General features: G+C 46.2%; 1 protein-coding gene across 4 annotated transcripts in view; it reads left to right on the top strand.

The window, feature by feature from the left end:
* PKP4 (plakophilin 4) overlaps window positions 1–9,299 on the top strand; it is a 54,007-nt gene extending 44,708 nt beyond the window's left edge. For 2 of the 4 annotated variants that reach the window (XM_054381186.1, XM_054381187.1), the window contains exons 13-21: window positions 686–877; window positions 1,019–1,192; window positions 2,064–2,214; window positions 4,243–4,438; window positions 5,964–6,048; window positions 6,153–6,270; window positions 7,407–7,538; window positions 8,146–8,219; window positions 8,937–9,299. In XM_054381186.1, coding sequence (XP_054237161.1) covers window positions 686–877; window positions 1,019–1,192; window positions 2,064–2,214; window positions 4,243–4,438; window positions 5,964–6,048; window positions 6,153–6,270; window positions 7,407–7,538; window positions 8,146–8,219; window positions 8,937–9,185 — 1,371 coding nt within the window. In that variant the 3' untranslated portion in view covers window positions 9,186–9,299. The remainder of the gene's footprint in view (window positions 1–685; window positions 878–1,018; window positions 1,193–2,063; window positions 2,215–4,242; window positions 4,439–5,963; window positions 6,049–6,152; window positions 6,271–7,406; window positions 7,539–8,145; window positions 8,220–8,936) is intronic. The other 2 variants (XM_054381188.1, XM_054381189.1) reach the window with 2 other exon arrangements.
* The last annotated feature ends 11,278 nt before the right edge of the window (window positions 9,300–20,577 follow it).

The raw sequence follows: 20,577 nt of genomic DNA, 5'->3' as shown, positions 1-20,577 counted from the left end.
CAGGTGGGGGTTGGTCTCTTCTCCCAGGCAACCAGCAGCAGAGTAAGAGGACACAGTCTTAAGCTGTGCAGGGGGAAGGTTAGGCTTGATCTTAGGAAGAAGTTCTTCACAGAAAGAGAGATTGCCCATGGGAAGGGCTGCTCAGGGAGGTGGTGGGGTTGATGTCCCTGAAGGTGTTTGAGACTGGATGAGGCTCTTAGTGCCATGGTCTGGTTGATTAGTTAGGGTTGGGTGATTGGTTGGACTTGATCCTGGAGGTCTCTTCTGATCTGATTGATTCTGTAACTTCTGTAGCTGGGCTGGGTTCCCTTCCAGCACCAGGTTCCTGATGCAGAGTCCAACTGTGCTGCACGCTACAGGGTAACTCTCTGTGCTTCTCCTTCTCATCCTTCTTTTCAGTATTTAACAAACCAAAATAAACTCTTGTGCTTTTCATCTTCAGAACACTAACAAATAAGGCACTGCAGCAGAGATTACTGTTGAAACTATACTTACATTTGAGGGTATCAGGAGAGAGGGTGAAGTTTTCCCAGAGAAATAGACAAAGCAATGCCCAAGGCCCTGAATTAGAATTCAGTTCTTCTGCTCCAGATGTCTTTCTCCTTTACTTAGTTTGGTTTATCACTCTGTAAGAGAGTAACTGATGTCACAGTATCTTCCCAATATCTTCCTGGTTTGGCTTCAGACGGTGGAAAATTGTGTGTGCACCTTGAGAAACCTTTCTTACCGCTTGGAGCTGGAGGTACCTCAGGCACGGCTGCTGGGAATCAATGAACTGGATGACTTGTTAGGAAAGGAGTCGCCTAGCAAAGACTCGGAGCCCAGCTGCTGGGGGAAAAAAAAGAAGAAGAAAAAAAAAACTTCACAGGAGGACCAGGTTTGCCCCTTTTCTTGCAGTCCAAATGTAGGAACAGCAGTTTGGCTAATGGTGGGGAGTATATCACTTGAAAGGCAATCAGTATCATGAATGAAAACCAGAGAGGTCTCCCCTAGTTACAGATCTGTGTTCATTTCTCAGTGGGACGGAGTTGGCCCCATCCCAGGATTTTCCAAGTCCCCCAAAGGGGTGGAGATGCTGTGGCACCCATCCGTGGTGAAACCGTACCTAACGCTGCTGGCGGAGAGCTCCAACCCAGCCACCCTGGAGGGCTCTGCAGGATCTCTCCAGAACCTCTCTGCAGGCAACTGGAAGGTATGGCAAGTCCTGCTCTTCCTCCTGGAGTTGTGTTTTAGCTTGTGTTTAGAATACTGGGCTGTGTCTGGAAGGAATGTGAGTGGTCGAGGGTGCACCTGGGCCTTTCTCTCTCAAGGGCATCACTAGTGTGGGTGTGCTGTGCAGGAATGGCACTGCCACAGCCAAGAACAGTGACAGAGGGCAGACAGGAGGAGCGGGGTGGAAACTGACCTGAAAACTGGTACTCCTTGTTTCAAATGAACACAGAAAAAAAAAAAACAAACAACTTTCTTCAAGTGCAGAGCAGGTGAAAATCATCTTCTAGCTATGAGCTCTGGTGGGAAGGTGCTGTCTCCATAGACCAGCATAAATAAATAGTTTGTGTTTGCTTTATTTGTGTGATTTTTGTATTACCATCCATTCTTGCTTGTGGCCCTTACACATGGTATGTTACAGAGCACCACATAAGAACACTGCAGTCACGTTGTGTGTGTCATGGAGAGAGTAAAAAAAAAAAAAATCTTTGCTGCTTTCTTTGCTTGTAGAAAAACAGCTCAGACCTTTTCATAATCATTATAGAATTGGTCTTTAACAAAAAAAAACAAAAAACACAACAAAAACAAGACAAAGAAACGAACAACTGTTCCTCTTTCGGAGATTTGTCATTAAGATGTTTTGTCTGTTAGACCACACTTTTTTAAGCATTGCCTTGTAAGAGGATGAGAGAAAAGCAAGCCAGAGCCAAGCCTTTGTGGCTATAGAGCAGGCATTTGACATCTCACCTCTCCTGTGGGCCATGTCCCCCAGCCTGCTGGAGAGTCACAGCCTAGCAAGAGCGTTTCAGTGGTAGCGCTGCAGGTCTGTGAGTGATGACTGAGTGTTGTGCCAGTTCGCAGCGTACATCCGAGCTGCTGTCAGGAAGGAGAAGGGGCTGCCCATCCTGGTGGAGCTGCTGAGAATGGACAACGACAGAGTGGTCTCGTCTGTGGCAACTGCCTTGAGAAACATGGCGCTGGACGTGCGGAACAAGGAGCTCATCGGTGAGTGCAGAGCTGCTGTAGGGAGCGCCATGGCCAGCAGCAGGCTGGCACTGAGAAGGTGCCCGTGTGAGATTCTGCCCACAGAGGCAGCACTGCTGACTGCTGTATCATGTCACTGTGCCACAACAGTGAGCCTGTTTAACACAGCAGCTTCTCAGAGTCACGGTGATGTTTCAGTCTGCCTTTAGCCAGCCTGCATGGGGGCCTCTTGACAGCAGCTGGAAGCCACCTCAGCTGAACTCAGCTGCACCGGAATGTGAAGGAGAACACAACTCCACCTCCTTGGAGCTCCTCAGTTACCTAAAAGTGTGCCAAGATCTCCTACATATTCTAAGAGGCTAGGGGGCAGCTGTGCTGCCAGTACTTCAGTAAACACTTTATTTGGTAGTGTTGGACAGGGAGAGAGGGCAGAAATCCTCTCCACGAAAGTCTGCATTGAATGAAATCACCAGCTAGGGTGCTTGCCAGAAAAACTGACAGCTTCCCTTTTGTCATCTTCAATATTTAATACTTTAAGCATTCAGCTGTGCCTTTCTAATCTATCCCTTAAAAAACCCAAATAACATTTTCCCTGCCTTGGTCAGGAATCTCAGTCTACCATGGAAGTGCTGGACATGCCTCACCCTTGGCTTCAGACTGCTGTGACTTCAATGAGCCCTGCCAACACATGTCATCATCTGAAAAATTCCATTTTTGTTCCAGGAGAATTTCCCCTATTGTAGGCCAGTGGGATAAGTGTAGAGCAGCTATTTATACATGTAAGAGTATCCTGCTCTCCAAAAGATAACCAGAGGTGAACAGAATTCTCCTGCAGATTTCTGAAGCCTCTCTAGCCTGGCTGTTCAGAACAGCTGTCTCTGAGTCACTTGTTACATGCATAAGAAATGATTAAATAAAAAAAAAAGCCTCTGTTCTGCAGCTTCAGCCATGTTCAGGTCACACTCAGGTGACACTCTCTTGTAAGGATACTTCTCTCTCCTTCCTGGCACAGCTTTTCAGTTCAGGAGCAGACCTCCACCTGTTCCCTCACCCTGCCAGGGCCATAAGGCTGGATGAGTTACTGGCTTTCCAGAGAAGCTCTCAGCTGTGTGTGACATGTGCTGAGGCATGAAATGAGCCACAGATCACCCCACACTGGTGATCTGCTTTATGCAACCCCACAGCCCTTGGTAGCGACTGGAAACATTGTTCCTTACATGGTCTAAATGCTAAAGGAAATGAGAGACTGGGGGGCTCCAGCAGACCCCAGTATAAATGAGTAGGTGCCAACATGTGTGGAGGAGCAGTGACAGCGGACTGCTGGATACAGCACTAGTGGTGCTGACATCTTTCCAGGCTGTTTGAGAAGTTGTTCCTTTTGTTTGGAGAAATCCTTTTTGGGTGTTTTTTCACTCAGCACGTTATGCAAATAGCTAGTTAATGTCTTTGTGTAAAGCTTCTTCATTAGCCACTGCTATGTACAAATAGATGTCTTCAATAAAATACATGAATCATTCCATTAATAGCATGGCCTAAAGAGGGAAAAAAAAAACAACTTGCCTTAGCTTTAGTGAATTCCCTTTGCCTGCAGTGTGACTGTTCTGTGCATTGCTCAGGAACTGAAACTCAAAGGGCTGAGCCCTGCTCTCCTGTAGGCAGCAGGTGATCGGAGCAGTGTCAGAAAGAATCCTAGGTCACTGCAAGGCTTTCTGTAGTCCTCCCATAAATGTGGGGAGGTGCAGCACTCCTTCAGCCACAACAAACAGCCTGATGTTTCCTTGAGCTTTCTCCCAATGCTCCCTGTTTAGAGATACTCCTGTTCTAATGCAAAAAGGCAGCTTCTCACACTGAAAAGGAAAAAACCCAACAGCTCAAAAACTGATCTCTGGCCTGTCTTGCCCCTGTGCAAATGCGAGTTGGTGGAAGGCTGCCATGCTTTTGCTCCCGCGTGGTTGTGGCTTTCTGCTGCAGCTCTGCAATGAGTCCCTTAGTTCCAGGTGTGCAGTACCAAAGTGTGCCCTCAGCTGGTTCTCTGGTGGCTTGTTGCAGGCAAATACGCCATGCGGGATCTGGTGAACCGCCTGCCAGGGGGCAACGGCCCCAGCGTGCTGTCGGATGAGACCGTGGCAGCCATCTGCTGCGCCCTGCACGAGGTCACCAGCAAGAACATGGAGAACGCCAAGGCCCTGGCCGACACCGGCGGCATAGAGAAGCTGGTGAACATAACGAAAGGCAGAGGGGACAGGTGAGCAGGCAGCAGACTCCATCCTGAGCTGTTCCTCCATTCCACTTCCAGTGCTGAACCACGTGGGCAGCCGTTTGAGTCAACAGGACCTGCTCTGGCAGTCCCGGTGGGGGCAGCTGGCACAGCCTGGATCACGCCATTCCCTCTGCAGAGCTTTGACAGTCCCTTGCAGGAATCACATCAGTGATTCATTCAATGGTATGAAACAGAATTGTCCCCCCCAGAACACCATCAGGCTCAACAGAACACTTAGAGCTGCTCAGAGTCGTTGGCACTGTAATCAGATGTATCCCAATACTAATTACATCTGGCCTGGCCACTTGGGAAGGTGCAAACATGGCCCCCACCCCGCAGTTCACCTGGCTGGTGGGATTGTCTCAGGTAGGAAGAAACAAAAAGGACCTCTTCCAGAGAAAGTGGTCAGTGTGACTGCCCCATTTTAACAAAGGCTTTGTCCCAGAAGGGATTGGACTGTACTCTGAGTACCCACAACTTAACAATACTTTTGATATTCAAGGGACACAGCTGCAGGTATGGCTGCAGTGATCCTTTCTGTGACTTCACTGGTCTGTGGAGATACCTGCACTTGCCTTTGTGAGGCACCAGGGTACACTAAACCTGTGGGAAACCTGGTGATCATATTAAGACTGCCTGCTCCTGGATTAACATTATGAAGTTAATTCAAGTTCCTTATCAACTGCAATTGTTTTCAGTCTTTTCTTCCAAAAGCTGTATTTGGAGGAGTCATTTCAGTGACAGGAAAAGGCACATGTTTAACACAGAAGTCACACTGTGACATTTCCTGTCAAACCACTGCTTACAGCACCACTGCCAGCTCACCACTTCTCCTTAAAAAGATGGCATGGTTTTAATGACAGTCAGAGCCATTTTCCTAGCCTTGCTTTTGAGAGCAGAAAACACATTTTCCCAAACAGTAATTTTCAGCTGTGCAGCACAGGACCGAGAACAGTCTGGCTGGAAGTCAGGATGGCTGGAGGTTCCCCGTACCAACTCTTGTTTCACCTTTTCCTACAGCTAGTTTTGTACATGGATTTGAAGTACGTAGCCTCTGTATGTGTAACAGTGTGAGAGCTGAAATCCCTGTCCCACACCGACAATTGTTTACATTCTTTCACTTTCTCTGCTCTAACTTAGTGAAGAAAAATTAAGAAGACAGTCTTAAAACCATCACAGTATGAAAGGCACTAAATAGAACATATCTTTTCCTGAGTTTTAATTCTTGCAGACAGTGAGAGACAGAAGCCCTTCTGTCTGCATTCCTCACCTGAGTGACCTGAAGAGAAAGCGTCTGAGCTGGCAAGGGAAGCAACTGCCAGGCTCTGCACCAGCCTTTGATGGGGTACTGGCACAGCTCTGGGCACACTGTGCCAGTGCAGTCATGTGTTGAGGTGACCCGGCTTGCCTCACAGCACCAAGGAGTAGGCTGTTGTGTGCCTCAGGGACACCCTTCTTTTTAAGTGGAATTCAGTAGTTTTCTGATAATGTAGCATTCTTTGCATCCTAGATCATCGCTGAAGGTTGTGAAGGCAGCTGCCCAGGTGCTGAACACACTATGGCAGTACCGGGATCTCCGCAGCATCTATAAAAAGGTAAATGGCAGCATCAGCCTGCACTGGAAAACAGCTCTGCCAGAGCTCCTCAGTCAGTGAGAAGTGATTTGTTTTGATATTGCTCCCTTCTTGCCACTCCACAGGATGGATGGAATCAAAGTCATTTTATAACACCAGTGTCAACGTTAGAGCGAGAGAGATTCAAGTCACATCCTTCTCTGTCAACAACCAATCAACAGATGTCACCCATCATGCAGTCAGGTCAGTCAGGAGGTATAAAGAGATGTGCTGGAGGGGTACCTGATATCCCCTGGTTTTAACTCAAAACAGCTCTCAGTTTGTTGCTCATTGTGTCCAAGACACGTCTTCTGTATTTAAACACAAGTCCTTTCTGCACTGAGTGTTACCTCCACTGTTACTGCTGGCTGGCTGCAGGTTCCACAGGATTTGTGGATGTCTCCACATGAGCATTCTAGTTTGGGTAAGGAGCACCTTACAGCCAGTCTCGCCACTTACTCCTTGGTGCAGTCTCAGAATGTGAGTTGCGTTCCTTTTGGAGGAAGCACACCAAGTGGTGTGCTGCCAGAGCATTTGTACCTGCCAGCTGCCAGTGGGCAGTCCTTGAAGGCAGATGAGGCTTGGTGCCAGGTCCTCAGAGCACACACCTGGATTTGTAACCAGCTGTTCTCCTCCACAAAGCTGTGGCACTTGGCACTGTAGGTGTAGCCTCAGAGCACATGGATGCTTGCAGCATAGAAAGCAACAGCCCTGTCCTTATTCCCACTTATGGAATGTTCCATTGGATGAGCCAAAGAAATAAAAGAAACCTTAATTGTCTGACTCCTCATCTAGTTCTCACCTTTGTTCCTTTAACATCTTCAGTGCCCGTGTGTAGCTCTTAGACTGGACATTAGGAAAAATTTTTCACAGAAAGAGTGGTCAGGCATTGGAATGTGCTTGAGGTGGTTGAGTCACCAACTCTGGATGTGTTTAAAGGTGGTTTGGATGTGGTGCTTGGGGATATGGTTTAGGGGTGAACCTTGTAGAGTAGGATTGTGGGTTGGACTTGGTGATCCTGAGGGTCTTTTCCAAACTGACTGTTTCTGTGATTCTTCATGAGGGGGCTGATACCAAACTTACTGGAAGCATTGTACAGTGTCTTCACTGGGCATTGTATTCTCTCCAGCTCCCTCTTGTCTGTGACGCAGCAGATCTCTGTTAAGGCTGTGACTCTCACTGGGGCGCTCACCCAGCAGAAACCATGTCCTAGTTCTGTCCCTTATCCCCATCTCTCCTTTGTTAATCCCCAAGGACAGAGGGGATGAGGAGGGAGTGCAGAGCAAGCTGGGTGTGGGCAGGGCTGGCGTGTACACTGATGGTGTCTCTGTTGGTGACAGTTGGCAGCACGTCCTCGTCACCGGCACTGCTGGGCATTCGTGAGCCCCGCTCCGAGTATGACCGCACCCAGCCCTCTGTGCAGTACTACAGCAGCCAGGGCGATGGCATCGCACATAAAGACATCTACACTGGTAAGGCAGCTGGGCTGGCTGACTCTGCATGGCTTCTGACTGCCTCCTCTTGTTTTCCATGGTCATTCCCTGTACTGAAGTCATCTTTGGAACTGCACACATGACCCAAGCGAGGGAGGTGCTATCGGTAGGCTGGAAGATGAAAAGGAGTTGGAATTTCTATTTCTGTTTAAAATCCTACCACAGAAAATTGCTTTACTGTGCAAGATATGTTCTGTATCTTGTTATGTTAGAAAATGTGTGGCTGTATGTTATAATAATAATCACAAACTTTCACATTTTCCCTGATCTCCCTTTTCCTCCTTTTTGACCCAAGTCACAAAACTAGATGACAGTGAATAGAGAAGGAAAGTTCCAGTTTTAAAGGTTATTTATGAGTCTGTAAAACAAGCCCAGCCACACAACAAAGGCTCTTGACTTCAGTCTGGCTCCTGCTGAGGATCAGTGTGTGCCTGTATTGTGGTGGTGTATTACTAGCAGATACTAAAACCTGCAGGGTGAACGGTTTGGGTGCTGCAGAATTTATTTTTAAGTAAAACAGAAGCAGCCAGGCTCACAGGTGAAAGAATAAAGATTGAAGCTTATGCCATAAACTGTTTTCTTACAGGTTCCAGCAAACCTTCACCAATTTACATCAGTTCCTATTCCTCACCAGCAAGAGAACAAAACAGACGACTACAGGTGACGCCAAGACTTTGTTCTGAACTAGCACTGATGACAAGGCTCAGTACACAGTGTCAGTTTCAGGACACTGTGTGGCAGCTTGAGGGCTTATTCAGAGTATCTGTGGCACAGTGAATCTCTTACTGGCATCAGTGTACACTGACAGTTGCTTGTCTGCCTCTATCCCCTTTGTGCTTACTTTCTATGGTCACCTATTTTAGCGTGTTTTTCTTATGATGGCATCTGAGGCTGCTTTTCTGACTTGACGGGCTTTTTTGGTAGATGTAGACATGTTCTCTACTTTCTACTCAAGTTCTAAAGTACTGCTCTTGGAGAGGTCCCAGTGAGGAAAAATTTTTTCACTGCGAGGGAACAGGCTGCCCAGGGGGATTGTGGAGTTTCCCTCTCTGGAGATACTCAAAACGTGCCTGAATGCGTTCCTGTGTGATCTGGTGTAGGTGATCCTGCTCTGGCAGGGGAGTTGGACTTAGATAATCTTTCGAGGTCCCTTCCAACTCCTAACATTCTGCGAGTGTAGGATGAGACCTGCAGGCAGGCTCAAAGGTTTCTCCTCCATTAAGCTGCATTTAAAAACTAGGTATCTTCCATGGAGGTTTGAAACCTGTGTTAGTTTCATCACTGGTAGAGCTGCACTGAACTCTTCTCTATTGGTGTATAAGTTTTGACAAACTAATTACAGGTTGAAGCTTATTGTGCCTCTCATTTTGTCAACAGCATCACCAGTTGTACTACAGTCAAGAAGACACCACCAGAAAGAACTATGACACGTACAGGTTATACTTGCAGTCCCCACACAGCTATGAAGACCCCTATTTTGATGACCGAGTTCACTTCCCTGCCGCGTCAGATTACACAGCACAGTATGGACTGAAATCCACCACAAACTACGTAGACTTTTATTCCACCAGACGCTCCTCTTACAGAGCAGAACAGTACCCAGGTTCACCTGACTCCTGGGTGTAGCATCAAAGAGGAAAGAACAGTCGTGTGTTTCTCACCTTGCTTGAGAAGAAATGGAATGGCCTCCTTTGTTGTTTTGGTTATGAAATGTGAAAGTGAATTTAAAAAGAAGGAACAAGGAAGATTTTTTTTTTTTAACTAATTTTCTTTTGAGTGAGGAATTGTCAGGAAGGTAAGCTGGAAGGGATGGGTTTTGCTCTGTTTAGGTGTTAGGTAGAATTACTTGTAGCTCCTGTAGTCTGGTGAGGGTGTGGGCCATGTGATGAAAGGTTTGAGAATTGAGTAAAAATGAATTTGGAAAGTGCGTAGGTCAGAGCAAATTACAGCTGATTGATTTCTTTTGTTTTGGGTTTTTTTTTTTTTTAATGTGAATAAAAGTCTTGTTCTGATAGTTTGTACAGAAACAAACAAAGAAAATACACAATGGATGCCCTTGTTTTATTGCTATTACTCAGTGTCAAGATTGTATGCTATTGCGTCGTGTAAATTTTCTCTCGTTGGTGTAAATATGGAAATGCCACCTCGGTTCCAAGTGCCATCCATTTGTAACGCCGTGTGTCATTTAAACAGGGAGCTGAAATATCATGCACCAAAAAAAAAAGAAATCCAAGGAAATGTTAGAAATTTTTAAAGGAGAAAAAAATAAGTATAAAGACTTTAAAAAAACCAAAACTGACGAGTGTAATTCTGAAGCACAAAGTCCAGCCCAGTATATCCACACCTTCCATTCCCTGCCTCTTCCATAAGAAGGTCACTGCCATTTTCTATGCACATGGAATACAAATAAATATGGATGTCTCATCCATGGAAAGCTGCTCCCGCTTCATTTTGTTTTGTGTCTGATGTTGGGAAATGAACCCCAGGCAGCCTGACTTCATGCTTTTCAGCAGGTTAGTGTATCAAAACATTTGGGCCATTTCTCCATCTTCCTTGGGTGCATGCACTCTCAATGTGCCAGACTGGCAGCCCAGTGGCTGTGACTAGGCACTGCTCTCCCCAGTCTGAGACTGGTGTCTTCACTTGTGATACAGGCAGTCCAAGATCTTCCTGAACCCTCTCTTGTTTTCTTCCTGTTGCTCCTCTTCTTGCTCTCTCCAAGAACATTCAGATGGTCTTGCTTTCATGGGATTTATACTCTCCACTTGGGCTACGTTCTGCTTTGATTTATTGACAATAAACCCCTGTGATTATTTTAAGTAACTTGATCAGGTCCTCGCCTTGTGCTCTGAAGTCTGTTACCTCAATGCTGTCTGTAACCACGTTCCTTGTTCCCCCTGTGCTTCTCCTCAGTGTTTCACACCCCAGCTGCCTCAGTGAGCAGAGCTGGTGCTACAGGTGTGGATTAGAAGGCAGGTTGGCCTTGCCTTGGGCTGCTCCAGCCCCTGACTGGGACAGGGGCAAGCAGCACCATGTGTACTCAGGTCTGAACTGGCAGCCATGCAGTTCCCCATGGGCTGCAGTGCTGCATGCTGTGCCGAGCACCGCTCTTGTGCAGATAGTGCCTTTTCTTTCCTAGAAGGCTTTATTCTTTAAGATAGAAAATAGTTTGTTTACTTGACTTTGTTTCCTGTAACAATAGTTTCACCACCGATCTCTCATCGTTGCTCTAACTACCTTCAGTGTCCTGTGCAGAGTAATGCAGGCCAAGGCTGATTATCTGGTGTCCCTGTGACCTACTAAAGGTGGCAAGCCCTGAGCCAAATGTAATGATTTGGCATTTCACTGTCCCAGGAAAAATTAAATTAGCCTCAGATAATAAAGTAACAGTCTGGAGGCTCATCACCTGTTACTGTTTGCCTCTTTGGAGCTGCTAATACTGCTCTAAACCAGGCAGTAGGCACTTCCACAAAGCAAAGGGCTGTGTGGTGGAATGGGTTTGCTGCCCATCTGAGGTAGTTTCACCAGGACTAAAAGTAGCAAGATTTGGACAGCATATCCCCACTTTGGATCTTTCATGCTGTAGAATATGTGTGTATATAGTTCATTCTGTTGGTTTTGGTTTTATTGGTCTCCTTATGTATTTTTCCACACTGTCTGGTACTATACCATTAAAACAATCTGTACAGTGCATTTGTTGGTTACCTTCCCTCTGTGCAGTGTCAGACTGGGAGTGGGGAATGGGCATTTCAAGCTTCTGGGCCTCTTTCAAAGTGTCAGAACCAGAAATTTCAGGCAAATGCTCTTAAAATGCACAGCATTCAGGTTTGTATTCAGACATGTTCCACTGAGAATAACAAAACTGTTAACTTTTTTGAGGACAGGAATGTTCTTAGGAGAGGGTGATGCTGACTTGGAAGTTAAGTAGTAAAGAATGCCCTGGGAAATGCACTGGTTTGCCTCCACCTTTCTGATAACTGCAAATGTGGTGATGTGCAGGCCCTGCAGCCTGCTTGGTCCCATGGCACAGAAGGTGCTGTGCAAGCAGCACTATCCTGCCGGTAGTGCCAGAGGGACAAGCTGTCTGGCTGCACGTTGTCGGGGCAACTTGTCCTGCTCTGGGGACAAACACACCGAGATGAAGGTCGTTCTTCAAATAGCATGAAGCTGCCCTGGTGCTGCAGAGGGGTGCAAGCTGTGCACTTCAGAAAGGCCGTGTGTTAAGAGGAGGTTTGGACATACTGGGAAACTCCCTTCAGCTTTAGCTACAGACGCTCATCTACTCTGCTTCATGACCACCATCTAGTGGCACTTTCTACAGTTACACTTACGAGACAAATGCTTCTGTTTCCCTGTCAACGTAGCACAGACAAATCACTGCCTGCAGTTTCCAAGCAGCATCTAAAGAAGATCACAAGACGGATGTGCTTCCCCCAGACTTCTCTTTCCACAGTCTGCAACTAGTGGACAAGGCTAAAACAAAAATCACTGAATGTGTGTTTGCCTTCACTAACTGGTCTCCTCCATGCTTTAGCAACTTAACAATAATGTTCTTTGCACTATTTTTAACTGGTACACACAGACAGAACCCAGGATAGAGGAAAATAATTTTAAGGCATCTTATTTTAATGTGCTGAGACACAAAAGCATCCACTGGTGAGGGCTGTGTCTGATCCAAGTAGATAAGCTCTCACATGGGGCCTTAACTGTGAGCTGAAAGCTCCATGGAGGGGAATCACCACCACAACTTTCTAGACTCTGTCAATAACAAAACACCTAAATCACAGCTCTGTCACAGTGCTTGGCCAAGAGCTAGGCTGCTGGGGGAGAAGGAGCACTATAATGAGTGAAGAGGTTTGCTGTTGTGTGTTTCAGCTTCTAGGACCCAGTCCTGCAGACAATCTCTACTAGTGACCAGAAAGCACACAGGAAAAAGAAACTTCTGACACCTGCCAGGGTGAAAAGGTTCTGACTGGTTCATTGCTGTGAGTATGTGCAGAGAAAATATACATTGTATTGCCCTAAGGAAAAGCTCAGCTCTGGTATGAGGAGAGTACTGTACCCAAGGCCATGTAAATTAACTGAAAAAAAAGAAAAAACACTACTTCTCTGCTGAGGCAGACTAACATCATCATGAAAATCCCTCACCACTGAACAAATACTTCAGGAAAAGTTTCTTTTTTTGTCTCTTGTTCTGATCGTTTTATCTGAAGGAATTTCTTTCCCCAGTCAAAACTCATTGTCCATTCCAAGCTAAATTCTTGTTAGCAGAGACATGCAATACTATGGACTTTAATATTGCAAAGTAAGATGCTTTTCTAGGGAGGAAATTGCTGCATTTCAAAGCTATTTCCTGCCCCATAGATACAGAGCAAAAACATCAAACAGATCTGGTTCAGACTGGATGTACTTCACCTTTTGCTGCTCTACAAATCCAAGCCAACAGCAGTCACCCAACAGGTAGCTGTCTTGCTCTAAATCTCTGCTGGGTTTTACCCATGTTCTCTTCTACTTTTTCGAATTCATTTTCCCCTTCTTTTGATTCTACTTATCCATTTACATTCTCTTTCTCCTTTCATTTTTAACTGGTGACATCCGAGAATAAAACAATCCCAAATACCTCATGAGACTAAGGATTTTTTCTGCTTCTGTGTTTTGCTTTCAGAATCTCTAAAAGAACTAATTTTTCTGACAAATGCTTTGGCACAGCAAAGCAGAACCTGTTAACAGCATTCCAGAAACAACTCTTTGTGTTATTTGGCAAAAGTCCACAGGCAGGATTCAGAAAATCTGACTTAGCTCACAGTAGAGTTGTTTTAGAATTAAGTATTAATCACACAAAACACTTCATATGTAGAATGAAAAGACATCAATTACCCCTGCCTTTGAAACCAGGTGCTTCGTTGTTTGCAGCAAGTGCTTCTCTTCATCTCTTTCAGGGTATTCTTGCAGCCAGGCTGCCTCAGTATTGATCTGAGGCAGGAACATCAGCTTCAGGAAACATAAGCAACTGCTGAGATATCTCCATCGATGACAATACTGAAACAGAACATGCCACACTTCACTGACACTCTGCCACCAAGTCGCTGGGTTCGCATTTACAAAGGAAAATAACTACAATGAACTACAAAGGGGAAGTGATGTAAAATCACACATGAGAAATCTGCTTGGGCCATCCAGTGATGGAAAATTGCTAACTGAAGCCTGCTGTGACTGATGATACACATTTAATATATTAAACAATGTCAAAAATCATGGATGTTCCTAGTTCACTGGCACTGGAATGTCATTTTCATGGATACAAAATTACATCACTGGTGTCAGTGCTTGGAGAATATCTCTGTTTAACAGCAATGTCAGTGTCACTTTATGGACATCATGTTAATTAAGGATGAATCTGTGGTGTTGCTGAAGGCAGAGAGACCTCATTGTAGCCAAAGATTGAACACCATGCCACAGCTTTTCAAAGAGCACATGAAATTTGGGCAAGATTTTCTGAATGACAAAACTGGATCTTTAGGCTGAAGCAAAGCAGCTCCACAAACAAAGATAGTGGAATTCTACTAGACAGCAAGTTCTCCATTGGACAACAATGTGCCCTTGTGGTCAAGAGCCAATGGTATCCTGGGGTGCATCAAGTGTGTCCAGCAGGTCTAGGGAGGTTCTTCTAACCTCTCTACTCTGCCCTGCTGAGACCACACCAGGAATACTGCACCCAGCTTTGGACTCCCCAGTTTGAGACAGAGAACTGCTGGAGAGAATCCAACAGAGAGCCATGAGGATGATTAGGGAACTTGAGCATCTCCCCCATGAAGAGAGACTGAAAGCCCTGGGGCTATTTAGTCTTGAGAAGAGAAGACTGAGAGGGGATCTCATCAATGTGTATAAATATCTGAGGGGTGGGTGTCGAGTGGAGGGAGCCAATCTCCATTTACACACACAATAAGACAAGAAACAACAGGTTCAAGCTTGAACATAGAAAATTGCACCTCAACATGAGGAGAAATTTCTTTACAGTGAGCGTGATGAAGCACTGGAACAGGCTGCCCAGGGAGGTTGTGGAGTCTCCTTCTCTGAAGACTTTCAAAACCCACCTGGATGCATTCCCATGCAGACTACCCTGGGTGATCCTGCTCTGGCAGGGGGGTTGGACCTGATGATCTCTGGAGGTGCCTTCCAACCTCTAATGTACTGTGACACTGTGAAAAAATTTGCAGTTTCAAATTATAAATTATTTAAATAGTATAAAATTATGACAGGTGGGTATCTTTGATAAACTGTGTGAAACCTTTATAAAGGTTAGGTAGTGTAACTATTATAATGCATTAGGCAATTTAGAAGGGTTTGTTAAAGGCTGCATGGTTGTATTTTTAAGTGTGATAGTTGATTTTAAGGGGGCTGGAAACAAAGTGGGGGTTTGAAACTGTTTTGGACACGTATGATTCATGATGGAGAGGAATTATCTGTATCTAGCAGCTAGCAAGCTGGCCTTGATTTCAGAGTACAAGGAACTCAGCAGTGTACTGCAGATCCTGTGCATCCAAAGTACTTAACTTGAAACTGCCCATGACCATAATGGACTCTTTCTCAAGCTTGTGTCACCATGCTCTTCTTGTATTGTTGACAATATTTTGTTACTAAGTTTTCTTCTCTAAGCAAGCAGGCAATAATAAATATTTAGGTGGGTTTGTACACTGAGATGCAGGGGGGTTGCTTCTGTCAGTCTATTGCTGCTATTGAGTTAAATCACATCCAGACTTTCCAAAGGAAACTGTGATGTTTTCAGTTGAACACGCTGCTCCTCACCAACAAAAGCAATGACAAAAAGAAAGACAAAAATAAAAATAAAGAGAAAGACAAAGACGGAAAGAAAAAGAAAAAGACAGAATGAAAAAGAAAGACAGAAAGAAAAGAAAGAAAAGAGAAAGAAAGAAAGAAAGAAAGAAAGAAAGAAAGAAAGAAAGAAAGAAAGAAAGAAAGAAAGAAAGAAAGAAAGAAAGAAAGAAAGAAAGAAAGAAAGAAAGAGAAAGAAAAAGAAAGAAAGAAAGAAAGAAAGAAAGAAAGAAAGAAAGAAAGAAAGAAAGAAAGAAAGAAAGAAAGAAAGGAAGAAAGGAAGAAAGGAAGAAAGGAAGAAAGAAAGAAAGAAAGAAAGAAAGAAAGAAAGAAAGAAAGAAAGAAAGAAAGAAAGAAAGAAAGAAAGAAGAAAGAATGTGAGACGCATGCAAGTGAGAAAAATAAGTGAAACGCCACGGCGAGTAAAATAGGCTGAAAGAAACTTTAAGTCTGTTAACCGTCATTTTAAAAGTCTATGATGAACAGCCATGGCGAAAGAAAAAGGAATCTGACAGGGCGACCTGGCTGAGAGCTGGCGACGCTCCCCAGAGCGAGGTGGGACAGCAGCCTGGCTAACACTAACCCCTCACAAGTTCGTTTGCTTCCTCCAGTCACCCCCTCCCTCCTCCTCCCCTGACTCACGCTGTGCCCTCATGTCGCAGCGCCTCAGCCTGCCCAGCGCTGCCGGCTCAGCTGGGAGCTCACCGCGGCGTTACCCTGTCAGTGCTGAACGGCCGGTCAGCCGCTGCCGCCTCCGCCCCGGGCGCCACTCCGACGGACGCCTTCCCACCGCCCCAGCTGATCTCCCTGCTCTGGGTCAGCACCCAACCAGACAGCCCCTGCCCCCGCACCCCTGCCACTGCTTCCGGACCCCGACCCTTCACGCTTCCTCCCCGCCCCTCCGGGTTCCCGCCCTCCTCTCCGCCCTCCCGGGAGCCGTTCCCGCCCTAGCCCACGCCCCGCCTCGCGCCCCCAAAGGCGCTGCCGCGTGCCTGTCCCGTCGCGCTATGGCCCGGCGAAGGCGCGTACCGGCGCTCCCGCCTGTGGGCAGACGTCCCGCTGCAGGCGGGACCGGACCTGCCCCAGGCTCTCTGGGCAACCCTACTGCAGGTAGGACCGGGGCCGTCATGGGCAGCCCGCGCAGCCCCGCTGCAGGGAGGACTGGGACTGGGTCCAGGGCCACGGCCACCGCGGACTCCTTGTGCGGGAGGTGATAGCGGGAGGGGTGTTCTCGCCCGTGGCGGCCGCTCTTCTCGGCTTGGGCGGACTCAGGGGAGTCGGTGCCCCGTATCCCCAGGACGGTCGTGCCGCCTGGCCCCACGGGCAGCCTACGGGTCTCTGGGTTTTAGGGTCACCGACACCGACCGTCCCCAGCAACTGCGTAGCCCGGGGCCGGGCCGCGCTGCCCCGCTTCAGCAGGCGATCCCGCCCCTGCGGCTCCGTGTCCGCCCTTCCCGGGGGGCTGTAGAGGGCCGGCAAGGGTCGGGAGAACAGGGCAGGGGGGCGCCCGTTGGCGGAGCCGCCCTGTCTGTTACTCCTGGCGGGCTGGCACTGCCTGTGGCCGGACCTTCTGCAGAGGGAGTGCTCGGGAAGCTTCGGGCCTCACAGCGTAACCTCAAAACCTTTTCCTTCTGTTTCCCTTACTTCGGAGTCCTTTACCTGAGCGAAGGGAGCCTTGGAGCGCGGGTTGAGGAGTGCTCAGGGTGTCGTTGCGCAGTACCGAGCCTCCGCTGCGCAATGTGTAGCGGTATAATACTGAGTGTAGAACCTGGGCTTGCTGCTGGAGACCTTGCGAACGCAGACAGGCAGCGAGCAGCCTGTTTTTGCCCATTTGCAAGCTGTGCAGCTGGTGTCCCCGAGCAAGGAGCCAGCACTAGCCTTTGGTTTGTTTCCTGCTGTGCTGGGCACACACGCAGCTGCTGGAGATTGACCCTTTGGAATGGGAGCCGTTTTCCCAGTGTGTCTCTGGCCCACTCCTGGATTTCTGCATGTTGCAGGGATAGTTGGGCTGTGTCTGAAAAGGCATGGAACCCACCGGAGCCAACGGACCTGGTGTAGTGCTGGTGTTTCTTGACTTGCCTGGCAGTGAACTGTGTCTTGGCGAGGCTTATCTGTCGCTGTAGCGAGGTGGCCGGCTCTGGCAAGGGCAGGAGGAATGGCAACAATAAGTTGTTTCAACTTAGTTTTGGTAACAACTTAGTTGTTTGAACTTTTCTTCCCGTGGTCACCAAAGCAGGCTAGAGGTGGACGCCTTTATTCCAACCACGGTGTCTGTAAGACCACTGGGGATTCAACAGAGCTCAGGACTTTTGGTTTTGCTTCGGGTTTTTGCATTTTTTGTTTTGGTGGGATTTCTTTTTGGGGGGCTGAAGGGGGATGTTCCTCTCTACTTTCTTCACAAATATATGGTGTTTCAAATATGGACATGAATAAAGCTTTTGGCACTTAGAATTTCAAAATGTAACTGCTTGTTAAAACTACAACATCCTAATTGCTTTGGAAACAAAACCAAAACAAACAAAAAACCCAAACCAAAACTACTAAGCAAAAAAACCAAAACAAAACAGCTTTCCAGTGCATTCCAGAAGCATCCACGTTTAACTCTTCTATTGGCATAGGTGTGTATGAGCAGATTTGGCAGCAACTACTAGTAGCTATTTTCAAGTCGGTGAAAATACTAAAGTAGATTCTTCATTGTTTCTAATAATCATAAATAACTTTCTTCCATGGGCTTGTTAGTGGAACACACAATTCCTGATTGGCCGCTTAGTGCTTAGATAAGTGGTCTCATGTGGGGTATCTCTCCTTCCTGTCTACTCTCTCAATGCAGTTTGAAAACTGCTTTGGGTTGTCCATGGTAAGAAAAGGAAACTTGCTGTAACCTCTCAAAATAATGAGAAATGCATACTGAGCTCATTTCTTGCTCTCACCATTTTAAAACTCAAAATATCCTCATGAAGAGGGAGAAAGTATTTCTTTAAACAGGATGTTTTAGGTAACTTCACATGGCTTCTGTTCGGGATTGCATTTTTCTGACATGCCTCAGAACTTAAATTGTTATTGTTTGGTCGTCTGTAGCTTAATGAAAGCTCATTGCTTTTGTGATTGGCAGATATCTTAATCAAATGTAATTAAACATGCTATAACCCAAGTACAAGATGAGTGTGCAGCTGGGTCTTGTCTGGGTTGCTAGGTTTGTTTTGGAATACACTCATGACACTTTTACTGCTCTTAGTGACATAGTTCCACAACCTGACAGTGTTTACGAGTTGGTTTTTGTTTGCTTTCCAGAATTTTAAATGGGAACTATTATATCTGAGATTAATAGGGGAAGAATGGATATTAACATAACAAGGTGTTAAGATTTAATACAGCTAGCAGGGACCAAAGCCTTTTTTGATTCCTTGATCGCAGTGCTTGGAGGCTGCTTTGAGTGTGCCATGGTAGAGAAGCTTGAAGTCTTTGTTGGATGTCTCTGGCTGACTGTGTGTGTTTTAAAAGCGAAGCACAGAGTTAAATACAGAAAGATGATTTCTTGTTAACAGTTATCTGGGGTATAGGTGATGGGTTGTTTCTCTAAGTGTACCCAATGTAGTATGTAATTCTGTGGCTAATTTTACACACATTGTTGGTGGTTTTGTTTGTTTACTTGCAGCCAAAGCTGGAGGTATCAAAGTGTCTAAAAAGCAAGACAACAGACCCCTTGAGAAAAGTGCCAAACCTCCAGGAAAAGACAAGAAAAGGTATTGCACTGCAGGGCTTGTTCCCTCCTGCCCCATAGTTAAAAGTTCCGTTATAGGCTGAGGTAATGCCCCCTTTTTTGCACAAAAAAAGTTTCCTTTTAGGGGCTTGCAGTTCTCTTGGGGCATATCTAGAACTTCACAGTTATTGTTGGACACCTAACTCCCCTCCATTGTTGTGACTTCAGACGCAGTCAGTGCACTGATAAGGGTTTGTTCAAAGGAGCCTCATCCAGTGATTTGCTCTTAGAATAAATCTGCTGTCTCCAGATAGCTGTGACCTTGCTGTGCAAGGAAGCGGTGTACATCTCCTCCTCCAGGGGATGATTGGGAGATTTGTGAGGAAATGAAAGACTGAATTTGTGCCTGCTGTCAGCTAAAAATGGTACCTTGCACTAAAACGTCTTGCTTGACAAACTGGTGCTGTCAAAGGAAACTCTGCCCAAAAGCAGAGGGGGATTTTTTTATTCATTGGTCTCTACTGGAATCAAGAAAATTAAGTCGGATTTTGTAGTTATCAGTGTTCAGCTTCTGTGAAGCTGCTCCACAGTGGACAAAAAATAAAGAGTAATCCCATTTAAGATATTTGATGTTTTATAGGGAGATTTTTGTACAAGACTACATCTAATTAAAATGGCCTGCAATACAGACTCTGCATTGTTCTATTCTGAAGCAGCAGGAGGGTTTTTTTTTGTGATTAAAGGCTTTAGCTCCAAACCCTAAATTTGTTACAAAATGTTTTGTGCTGTCTGTGCAGTGAAAGGGACAGTGTTTCTGTGAGATGGAAATGCTAATCATGTTTGGTTTGCTTTGTAGTGCTATTGCCAGTTTGTCAAAACATCAGAATGTGGATGTCTTGCTTGCAGAAGTGCTGAGCAAGGTAAGCGCATCTGGAGAAAGATACCTGTCAGCCAGGGCACCTCCATAAACATAAGGAAAATTGACTTTTTCTTTTCTTTTTTTAAAAGCATTTGATATGTGTAGGTTTGCCATCTATTTCTTTAGCAATTGATGGCTAACATGCTAGATGGCTAACAAGTGAGAAGCCTTCCCTCCTTATTCTGATTCCATTCCTTCTTAGTGCTAAGTAGTTCTAGTTTGGTTATGTCTTCCTGTCACAGACAAGCACAACAAGGTATGAAGGAAGGTGTGTCCTTGTTTTGAAGTGCCACAATGGTTCAGATTTATGGAAAGGTAGGGAAGAGTTATCGGTGGCATAGTAAGTTTGTGGCAGAACTGGGATGGCAACCCAGAAGAAAACCTAGTCTTCAGTTCTTTATCCTGCTGTAGAAATGGCTTCAGCTTGTGCAAGGGTCCAACTGGCAGAGTGAGAAGATGGCTTCCTGAAGGAGGGTAGGCAGTGTCAGTGACAAGCGCTCAGCTCATGTCACACCACAGCAAGTGAGCCCCAGGGCAGCAGGCACAGGCAGCTCTCTTTAAATTGC

Source organism: Indicator indicator, chromosome 5, assembly GCF_027791375.1.
Source record: "Indicator indicator isolate 239-I01 chromosome 5, UM_Iind_1.1, whole genome shotgun sequence".
NCBI lineage: Eukaryota > Metazoa > Chordata > Aves > Piciformes > Indicatoridae > Indicator > Indicator indicator.
This window is presented reverse-complemented; position numbering and strand designations above follow the sequence as displayed.